The 11,157-nt window shown below is 45.8% G+C and overlaps 1 protein-coding gene across 1 annotated transcript in view; it reads left to right on the forward strand.

Moving 5' to 3' along the window:
* The window catches only part of B4GALT1 (UDP-Gal:betaGlcNAc beta 1,4- galactosyltransferase, polypeptide 1), a 65,441-nt gene extending 57,575 nt beyond the window's left edge, over window positions 1-7,866 (forward strand). Inside the window, exons 4-6 of the mRNA XM_015411371.1 lie at window positions 68-190; window positions 4,596-4,700; window positions 7,186-7,866. Coding sequence (XP_015266857.1) covers window positions 68-190; window positions 4,596-4,700; window positions 7,186-7,321 — 364 coding nt within the window. The 3' untranslated portion in view covers window positions 7,322-7,866. The remainder of the gene's footprint in view (window positions 1-67; window positions 191-4,595; window positions 4,701-7,185) is intronic.
* Window positions 7,867-11,157: the final 3,291 nt, after the last annotated feature.

Raw genomic sequence — 11,157 nt, forward strand, 5'->3', positions numbered from 1 at the left:
ACGGTTCAGTCCTCTTCTACAGTAGCTGGCCCTGACCTGATTAACGGCTTCCCTGTCTCTCTTCCAGCTTGCCTTATAATCAGTATTTTGGAGGTGTATCTGCCTTGAGCAAGGTGCAATTTGAAAAAATCAACGGGTTTCCCAATAATTATTGGGGTTGGGGAGGTGAAGACGATGACATTTATAACAGGTAAGACTTTTCTCTTATTCGCTTTGGCTGTTTAGGGAAGCTTGTTTTTGCAAGCAGAAAGCCGGACATGTAATTTGGATGCAGTGCTCCTCTAGGACTTCTTGTTCTGTGAGCCAATTGACTTGAAGTCTTCTTCTGTGGAGTGTTCAAAGTATCATGCCATCTGCTTCCCATCCACCCAGGACTGTCCTTCCTGTTAGGATAGCAGTCTAGCTTAGTCTCCTGGCAGATGGGGGAACTGATAATGCTATCCTAAGCAGAGTTGCACCTATCTAAGTCTATTGAAGTCAGTGGGAAAGGGTTGGCAGAGTTTAAACACGCAGAGGAATGGAGCACCAACTGTTTAAGGAAAATAACTCGGTTTATCAAAGAAGAAATAAACACCGATAGAACAGAAAAGGAGAGAGGCTTGACTAACTGGCTAACTGCTGTGAAGAGACAGGAACGAAGCGGAGAGGGCTCAGTTGGAGCAGGAAGTCTCCAGAGGCAGGAAGGACAGAATTTGAAATTGTGGGAAGTCCCTAATCTAGCCATGCTAACTAGCAGTCATTCAACTATCCCCTATAGGCTGTTCTTCTGATCTTCTTCAAGTAGGTGCACTATAGACCTTGTATATTCCAACAAATAGGGTATAACTCTGTTTATCATTGCGCTGTAAGAGGCTGAAAGGAGTGATTCAGCTAAGACAGGACAGTGAGTTTATGGTAGTAGTGGGCCTTAAATGCCCATGTCTCTCAAACCGTCCTTCAGTAGATTTTGGGCTACATCACATAACATATAGCTGTAAACAAGTATTTATTTCATGAGTTTGCACATGTTCCAGATCAATTTTTAGAAATGGGAAAGGCGGGAATAGTGGCTGCCATTGTGTGATGAAGTAAATGGCAAACCACCGGATTGTGTCCCATACACAGACACACACACAGACTGTGGAATAAGACAGATGAGAAACCTTCATCCTGGTACCAGTGGCAAGTGGCCCAGCCTTATGGGGAAAAGACATCTTGCAAGGTGGTCATCTGCCCTGCTCTATCACTGGAACAATGTCTTTCCAGTACCTTCCTGGAAATTGTTTTGTATTTTTTTAGAGGCTTCTTGCCCAACTAGCCTCCAACCCAAGCCAAGTGAATCTCACAGGATTAAAGTGCTCCAACAAATTGTTAATTGGACAGTGACGCAGAATTCGTTTGGCCAGTGGGAGGGACGGACATGCTTGGCTGATAGGGTGGATGAAAGGGGGGGGGAATGACCTTAAGCACCATGAAACTGCAGCGTGTTGCTGGATGGTCATTCGTTTCAACAGGTGGTCCCAGATCTGTGTGGTGCATGCACTGTTCCATGCAGCTGTAGATGCACGTGCTGGATTTCAGACCATTCTGAAACGGGTCTGGAAACTGGTATGCGCACAGAAGGAACACACCAGAAGAAAATTGTATTTCAAACTGATTCGACTCACTTCCCTTCATCGCTGTTCCCGGAGGAGCACCACGCTTTGAAACTTGCAGTTGGAAGCGTGCCGTTTGTAAGCATTTTATTCACCTTGTTTTAGGCTGCATGATGGACACGGCTTCTGTTTTTAAATGCTGTTTTCTTCCGTTGGTACTTGCCGTATAGTTAGGAGTAGATGCAACGGGGCTCTAATGGGGAACCAGAAGTCTACAACTGACACCAGATTTCCAGTTAGAGGGGGGCTAGGGCAAATAAATCCACAGCAGTTACTAACCCATAAATATGTTTGTTACCCTGTTTGCCCTTGCATAGTTATGTTACTCATTTGTAGTCTAAAAGGGGCCACTTGTGCTGATGCTTCCGTGCTCGCGGGCGATACTTAACTTGCCAAAACCAATCAGCCAAGACACTAGGATAATGGCTGAACTATGCGTTCCGGCAGCCACAGGTCTGACCACATGGCTGCAGACACCAGTTTAGAGGAAAATTCAGTCGTCTGAAAATTGCCACGAGCCTGCATACAGCCGCACCAGGTGATCTTGTCCCCCACATGCCTTTCCGAGTGCCAAAATACTTCCTCCCAGCTGTTTCGGCACTTAAAAAGGTACTGTGGGGGATGGCTCACTTCTTGCTGCTGCAGCCCAACTCTCATGGCAGTATTGTTAAACGGCTAAATTTTCCTTTAACGTGGTGTCGGCAGCCACAGGTTGGGCCTGTGGCTGCCGTAATGTGTAGTTTGGCGCAAAGCCCGGGGCGAGGAGGAGGAGGACAGAAGTCCGTAACCTGTGCCTAAGTCTCAGCTGGACCGGCTCACCGGCCATTTTTTTCCTGTGTTTCCTGCAGTGACAGCGATGAAAAGCTTAACCGGCCGGTCATTTCAGCAGCAATCTAAACTGTGAATTTTAGCTTGCAGTGGCCGGGGTCCAGAAGGGACCTGGGTCTGTGGCTTGCGTACTGTGTGTTCCCTTTCCTTGCTGGCTTGCATTCAAACCAAGCTGGCAGAAGACCCAGGACTTGGGCCTGATGCTTTGCGTTGTGCGGGGTCACTGTTCCCTTTGTCTCTTAGCGGCCGCTCTTTGCGTTGGAGACCAAACAAGAGTCCAGTTTCCTGCCGTCTGGGTCAAACCTTTGGCAGCAGGATGTTTTCGTTAATGCTCCTGGAAAAACTTGTTTTCTCAGCGCCTGCTTCTAGAGATGCAAAAGCCGGGAGAGGAAAACCCAGGAAAATTCGGGCCAGGAGGATGGATTTTGTCTTCTATTTCCCCCCCCCAGCGTATTTTTAAAGGAAACAACTGGAGATTTGGAGGTGCACTAAACAAAAATCCTGCTATAAAATATTGTCACTTTTGGAATGAGTAAAATGCTTTTGAAGACAAGGTTCTATGTACTCAGAACGTATACTGTGAAGTTTTATGTAAGACAGTATACAGTACCTGGAGAGCCACAATTCCTGTGTATAGTGTGTGTATACACACAGGATTTGGCTATTACTGGCTACTGGTCACAATGGCTACTAGTGATTATGGGTGTTTGCTCCCTCCGGTACCAGAGGCAGTGTACCTCTTTAGATAAGTTGGCAGAGAGCACGGGCAGGAGGATGCTGTTGCTCCTCTCAACCACGAGTTCACTAAGTAATCTGAGGAAGTGTGCATGCTGGGCCCGTAGCTATGAGGGGGCTTTGGGGGCTCTGCCCCCTTTCTTAAAGGCACAGCCCCACAAGAATTTCTCCTGTAAAGGCTTTTTTTCAATCATTTAAAAACATTTTTAAAGGTGTGTGCTCCTTTAAGTAGAGTGGGGTGCTGTAGTTGACTAATTCCCGCACTGAGCAAGGGGTTGGAGTAAGTGACCTCTAGGATACCTTCTGACTCTGTGTCAAGAAACTGGTCTCCTTCAAGAGAGTTTTTCTGCCTGTTAGCTTTTTTGAGTATAGAAGTCATCGCCCCCACCTGCTGGCTTGTTAACAGAATTGTTGCTTAGGCTGGCAGAAGTGATTAACTTGCAGCAGCTGAGAATTGTCATCTGAAGTGGTTGACAGCTTGCAGTTTAGAGATCTATCCTGGTAACAGCTTTCCATTGGCTAAATGGTTAAGAACACCTATATAGAATAGACTGCCTCAAAGCGCTCTTCCAACTTCCACCCTGCTGCTATGTTTCTGGAGACTCTGCTCATCAGGAACACCAGTTGAGATGTCAGAACTACGGCGTGATAGGAAAAGTAGTGCGTAGAATAGCCAGCTTGTTAATTTTGTTTTGGTTTGCATTCCTTGCTGAACTGTATACATTCTTGCCCCTATCTATGTGTTGTTTATCCTTTGTTTTTGTAAATAAAGTTTTATGTTTTTTATGCAAATTGGAGTGAGTTTACTGGCCAAACTGAGATAAGTATTTCCAGTCCGACGCCTACCATCTACCAGAAAATGTATTCTCCCCCTCCTCACCCCTTTCTGTTGTCCTGCTCTGGGGCTAAGATTTGTAGAAGCCTCTGTGCTTTGATTTTAAAAGGTTTGTTTCCACAGTAGCTGAGTCATAATCCTCAGAGTTCTGGCTTTTCTTTCTGCACTGAGAACTTCAGCCCCACCAGGAAAAAAAATTGCCCCACAAGCCACAAGATCCTAGCTATGGGCCTGGTGCACGCACACAAAAGCTTATACCTGTCAGACTCTTGAACAAACTTACTCCCAACAACACTCTCTTGGCAGTGATTTATTTATTGAGAGATGAGAATGTGTCAAGCTAACACCTATCTGTGTCAGAACTGACTCCTTTTTGCTACTTTAGACCAACACGGCTACCCACCCAAATCTAACCTCCATCTGGTTTTGTTTTGTTTTCTAAGTCAGGACTTCTGTCGTGCCAAAAAAGTGTATTTTTATTTCCACCAGAAAGGAGAGTAATGCTGTTTCATATAGCCTGTGGCTGGAGACGCAGCAGCATCTCAATCTGTTTGCCTTTGCAGGCTGGTTTTTAAAGGCATGGGGATCTCTCGCCCAGATGCTACCATCGGGAAGTGCAGAATGATCCACCACTCAAGAGACAACAAAAATGAGCCCAACCCACAGAGGTAAGTTCTTCTTGACAACACCGCGTCTGCCACGCGTGCAAACATTTCCGAATAGTCATATTCTCTTTCTTCTCTGTTTCCTTTCCCTCCCTGAAAAGCATCTGATTGTAGGCGAAACCTTTTATTCAGATACAAGTACAAAGAACATCTGCAGCACACTGAGCAATCCTTTCATTTTAGATTTAAACTCTGCACTCGACCGTGTGCCCTGATCTGGATGGCCCAGGCTGGCCTGATCTCGTTGGAAGCTCAGCAGGGTCAGCTTTGGTTAGTATTTGGATGGGAGGCCACCGAGGAATCCCAGGGTCGCTGCACAGAGGCAGGCGAGGGCAAACCACCTCTGAATGTCTCTTGCCTTGAAAAACCCCTACGGGGTTGCCATGTTAGCTGTGACTTGACGGCACGTCACACACACACTGTAACATGTAGCAGTCCTAATAGCCCAGACCAGCCTGATCTCATCAAACTTTGGAAGCTAAGCAGGGTCAGTACGTGGAAGGGAGGCCACCAAGGAAGAGTGGGGCTGCTGTGCCGATGAAGGAAATGGCCCAAACCACCTCGGTTCATCTCTTATCTTGAAAACCCTGTGAGGTGCAATTTCATGAGGTCGCCATGAATTTGTTGCAACTCAATGGCGTGCTTTAGTTTCCTCCTACCGATACTTTCTTCCTTGTTAAAAAAAAGTCCTCAAGTCATGCTCAACAAGGCCATAAAATATCATCAGACCTAAAAAATATCATCAGACCTACTAAAATAAATTAACAACCATACAATAGAACAGTAATGAGCACGTGATAGATTGACCAGACCGGCTTCCATCTGAACCCAAGGAACCCTCACTCCTTATTATGCTCTGAAGCTACTTTCTCCCATATAAACCGAGACCCATGGATTTTGACCTTCACCTCCTCATGTGAACAGCATCATTAGTAGAGCTTTTCCTTTCTGAGAGCCAGTTTGGTGTAGTGATTAAAAGCGAGCACTCTAATCTGGGAGAACTGGATTTGATTTCCCCACTTCTCCACGTGCAGTTCCTGGAGTGACCTTGGGTCAGTCACAGTTCTCTCAGAGCTGTTCTCGAAATAGTTCTCTCAGCCCCACCTACCTCACAAGGTGTCTGTTGTGAGGAGAGGAAGGGAAAGGAGATTGTAAGCCACTCTGAGACTCCGAGCGAAGGGTATAAGTCCAATCTCCTCTGTCTCCTCCTCCTCTTTCTTCTCTTCACAGCATTTCTCAGGCCCTGGTCTACATATGCAAGAGAATGAGATGGTAGAATGGACTGTCGATGGGGTACTTCCCCATGTCAAAGCTTCCATGCAGATTAAGAGGGAGAAAGATGCTCCCCTAGCATGTTGTGCTAGTTTTCTGCTTGCTGGACGTTATGGACATAGGGGACCTTTAAACAATGTAATCCCTCCCCTGCAGCGATACAGTCTGTTCTACTACCTCTGTGCCCCACCACTTCATTACCATCTCACCGTGTTGCATGCACAAATCAGGCTGGGCGGAAAAGCCAGTTTTGTTCAGTGGCCGGATGCAAGTGATAAAGCCGGGTCTGATCTACTGATACTACACTACACGTGATCGTAGCCAAAGGGCTATTAATTGTATATTTTCTGTACGGAATGTCCATTTTTATGCACCTGATCTACTGATGCACCTTAGGGCCATGTGGGGGCTTTCACTTCTGTGCCTTATTTGTCTCTAAAATGAGGTGGAGGGTGGAAAAGGTGTGCTGTTTACAACCAGAAGGGTACACAAGTTAGGGGAGCTCAACCATCCCCTGCTTCAAATTCTTTTCTTGCCGTTCCACTCATATCAGAATCATGCTGGAGGTGGAAGAGCGCTTGAAGTGACAGAGCAAGGAGAAATAAAATACAGGGGGCACCCCTAGTTTTGTAAAATGTAGACCTTCCTGCGTCCAGTTTAGATGTGACTAGAACAGATTTGTGAATGAACACGCCATCCTTACGTCGAGCTCGGTTGGGACTCGAAGCTAAATGGGAACACAAAGTAGTCTTTTAAAGTTCCAATTACTTTTGCCTCATAAAGAGCCACTGTGGCATAGTGGTTAAGAGTATCTGACTAGTACCTGGGAGATCCAGGTTCGAATCCCTACCCACACCATGGAAGCTCAGTGGGTGACCTGGGGCCAGTCACACTCACTTAGCCTAATCTACCTCACAGGGTTGTTGTGAGCATAAAATGGAGGAGAGGAGAATGATGTAAGCTGCTTTGGGAAATAAATAAGTCTGTGACACTTGAATGTTTGTGTTCCACCTTTAAACTGAAGGATTCAATAAAGATAGAATATCATAGATTCTGGGCTGGTGTTCTGTGAGAGTCTCTAACATTTTGTGTTTAAATTTGAACATTAGACTATATAAAACATTGGCTTTTATTTTTGGTGGGGGGTGGGAGAGAGACTGAATAGGCTGATTGCGAGTTAATTTCCCAAAACTGAAAATCTCTTTTCTGTCCACAGGTTTAACAAAATTGCTCACACAAAGGAGACAATGAATTTGGATGGCTTAAACAGTCTGTCGTACACGGTGTTAAATACTGAAAGATTCCCCTTGTATACAAAAATCACAGTGGATGTTGGGTCACCAAAAAGCTAGTATTGAGAGACGTCACAGAAGACTTGGAAAGCTTAACCAGGGACTGTTCATCCCAGTGGTTTTACACCTCCTGTTTTTATTGCAACGGACATCATAAATGGATGCCTTGTGTTGCCATTCTGAGGCACTTATGTTTGCTGGACAAGCAAGAATTTTAATCCCCAAACTTTGTTGTATATACCGCTTTCTAGCTCTTTTTTTCCCCTTTATAAATTTAGAAATTTGAAATTATGTCCGTCTTTGAGGGAACCGGGGAGAAGACAGGCACAGCTCGTTGAAATGAGTGGGAACTATGCTTGTGCATTCATCTTGCACGGGAGACCTTCCTGGTGGGGATTTTCCCCACGCCTATTTGCTGCAGTACTCTCAGTTTTTAAGTTATTGTTGCACACAGCTGGGAACGATTAATGCTGGACAAACGGGAGTGTGTTTTCTGTCATTTCAGGCCGACTTCTTTCCCCTCCCCCCTTACCGTTTAAATTTTCAAAATAGGTGAACATTTATGAAAATGTCAGTGCTTTAGTTACAGTATGAAGGACTGGAACATGCTGCTAATGTTGTATTGAGTTTACATACCAAACTAGGGGTGTGTGTCTGTGTACACATACACACACACACACACACAGGCAGTCATTCTGGTGTAATTGCAATTAAAAATAAAATTCATGCAAAGCATAACAATGGCTTTCAGCTCTGCTGGCAGAGGGGATTTCAGTAGTTCAGGCCCCTTTGCTGAAGAGTGAGTGTTACATAGTGAAAAGATTAACTTCCATGGTGATGGTCATGCACTGACATGGCTGGCCTGCGTCACTTCTGATTGGGTCTTCACCGCTGAGCCATGCATCATGTTACACAGAGCAAGTGGTTTGACTCTGCTTGTTTAGTACATGGATGGTTCCTTCCAAAAGCCATTCCTGCAGACACGGCTTGAAGTACCAGCGTACCCCCTTGTCATCCTTGCAACCACTCCTCAGCGGAGGAACGCTTGTTGGAAGGAAAAAGCTGTCAACTTGGCTGTGTTTCTCACTCCTGAGGCTTGTAGAAGGGAGCTTTTTGGTGTTTTCTGCATGCAGAGCAGAATTATCTGTCAGGTGAACAACCGTAGACTGTAGCTTGCCCCGTGAACAACTGTAAATTGTAGCCCTGCCGTCTTACCTGGGGAAGGGTTCTGCCCTACTGCAAGGAGTGAACAGGTCCCCTTGTGGAAATGATTGACAAGCCAGTGGCTTGGCTGTGTTCAGGATTGTAACTGTTGTCTACAGCCGTGATCAACGGATGCTGAAAGGAGCTGACCAGAACACTGAAATAACTTCTGCCCGAAAGCTTCTTGCCACTCCCAGTTTGGACTTTTTTAGCATGCAGGTAGAAGTGCATAGACCCAGTCCCTACAAGATAGCCAAAGATTTCACATGCCGATACCGTACCTTTTCATTTGTAGACCATGGTGCTCACATGGATCCTACGTATGGGGCAAGGTTGCAGGGTACAAACAAGAGATAGCTTCAAGGGTTTGGGGTGCCTTGTGTAGGCATGCGAGGGAACCTTGGATGGAAGCAGGGAGTCGGGGGAGTCAAAATCCTTCTTTTCATTCCCCCAGGTACCCTGAGACCCATTGCTCCCTCTGTGGATTATACTAGAGCAGGTAAACCGATGCATTCTGCCACTGAAGTCAAGAGTTACACAACGTAAATTGCTCAGTGAAGCCCTTTAATTTCTGTCACTGGGCTGCATAAATATCCCGTCTAGCATAAGTGCAGTACTATTTCTTGATTTCCTTATGTCTGAATGTCAAGTTGCCTTTTGCTTTACGTTGCTACCTTCTCTCACCAAGGGATGGCAAACAGCATGCAACCGTGGGCTCAAACGGTGGCCTGTCTTTTGTGTTTTGTTCAGGTATGTTTTACTACCATAAAAGCCTAAATATTGTATAAATGTCAAAGAAAAAAGGTTTTTCTTGCTGCGTGTTTCTGTAAAACTTGAATTTCCTGTTGTTGTTTTTGTTCTTAATTGTTGCAATGTGTTAAACAAGATATTATGCGGGGGGAGTGCATAAAAAACCTTTATTGCACCATAAAACAGCATCCGTCAATGTAAACTGCAGACCAAATAATGTATAGACCGGACTGAAAAGGGTGGTTTATGCCTTGCCTTCTGCATAAGCCACCCCTGTGGGGTTGCCTGTGCATTCTTTTGCTCAGCAGTCACTTAAAAGGGTAGCACAAGTATGCCTTTTTATGTCTGTGGAGATTGAGCCAGCATCTCCATGTATAAACTGTTTTAGTTGTTGTTTTGTAATCAGAGTTAGTGCCTTTGAAACCAGGGACCATTTGCATGGCCTGTTCTCCCAGTTTACCCTGCTTTCCGGAATTCTCTCTGGGGGAAAGGTGCAATGTTATTATATTATCAGCGTAGAAGCCTCATCCCAGAGCCTCAAAATTATTTATTGGTTCTGAAATTCTTATTTTTTTAATTTTTTCCTCATGTCTTGTTTTACAATAGGCTTCTAGTAGTCAGCCTTTCAAGAGACTGGCCGTCCCCTATTTCAGCCATGTTTGCAGCAAGCCATTTACCAGGCACTTCTTATAACACACATAAAGGAGAAGGGCTAGAGGCCTTGACTGTAGCTCCCTCACGCACCCCTTTCTCTTACTGCAGCAATATAAGCTACATGACCTCCAGAAAGTGCCTTAGAGGAACACAGTTGCCATGTTCCTCACAAATTTCACCTCAGGCTGTCCTACCCATAGGGCCTATCCTTAGTTCCACTCACATGACCTTATTTAAAAAGGGTGCAGGGTTCTTCTCCATCTCCCAGTTCTTTTCCAAAAACTTCTAGCCTTTTCCATTATAGTTCTCCCAGAAACTGTGCCAAAGGAAAGCACCAACAATTGATCTGGACAAGCTGAGGGAAGGAACTCAGTAATTTCCCAGTTTAGTAGTTTGTAGCATGGCTGGTATTTTGCTGCCCTCCCCAAAACAGTTGGCACCAAAGTTAGTACCACAGTGATGAATAACCTCAAATTCTCCTGTTTTCAGATCAATGTGTAAAAGGTCTCAGCTGGAGGCACTGGATTCTCACTATCTCCCAGCAGGCCCACATACTACTACTCCCCTCAATGTGCAGAGAATTCAGGGATCAAATGAAGGGAATTTACTTGAATGTGGGATCCCCTGACCCTTGTAGATAAAAATCCTCTTTAACGATTGAAATCCCACGTTTAAATATCTCTGAGCCACCCTTCTCACAGTGAGTGGGGTGTGGTAGGGAACCCAGAATCTTCTAGGGAGAGTAGTGTTTAAATAGGCTGTTTGGCAAGTTAATGTTCTGACATGTGTCTTGTTCTTTAGTACTTAACATAATTTCAGGGCTTGGAGTAGGGTTGCCAAGTCGAATCTTCTTACCGGCGGGGGAACGTCGCCAGGCTCCGGGAGCTCTTCTGTGATGCGCGTGCGTGCCGCCAGCACGTCCCGGAAGTGACGCGCGACGTCGATCATGTTGGGGGCGTGGCCACGATCGTCGGAGGGAAAACCATAGAGTTTTCCCTCCGATGATCGGGGCCACGCCCCCAACGTGATTGACGTGGCTGCGTGACCTCTGGTGATGCAGCCACACTGCGCTTCAGGGGGCGGAGTTCCCCCGGGGCCCGATTCCGCAGCAGCGGAAATCGGGCCTCCAAAGCAGGGGTTTACCAGCCCCCCACCCCCACTTGGCAGCCCTAGCTTGGAGGGAGTGACCATGTTTTCCTTCATCTGGTAGGCCTTTTTGGTTTTGTGCGTGTGACACGTTGGATTCACTTCTTTGTTTATTTAAATGTACTGAGCCAATTGCTTGGGCT

This window comes from Gekko japonicus, unplaced genomic scaffold (genome assembly GCF_001447785.1).
Source record: "Gekko japonicus isolate JY-2015 unplaced genomic scaffold, Gekko_japonicus_V1.1 scaffold2642, whole genome shotgun sequence".
NCBI classification, from domain to species: Eukaryota; Metazoa; Chordata; class Lepidosauria; order Squamata; family Gekkonidae; genus Gekko; species Gekko japonicus.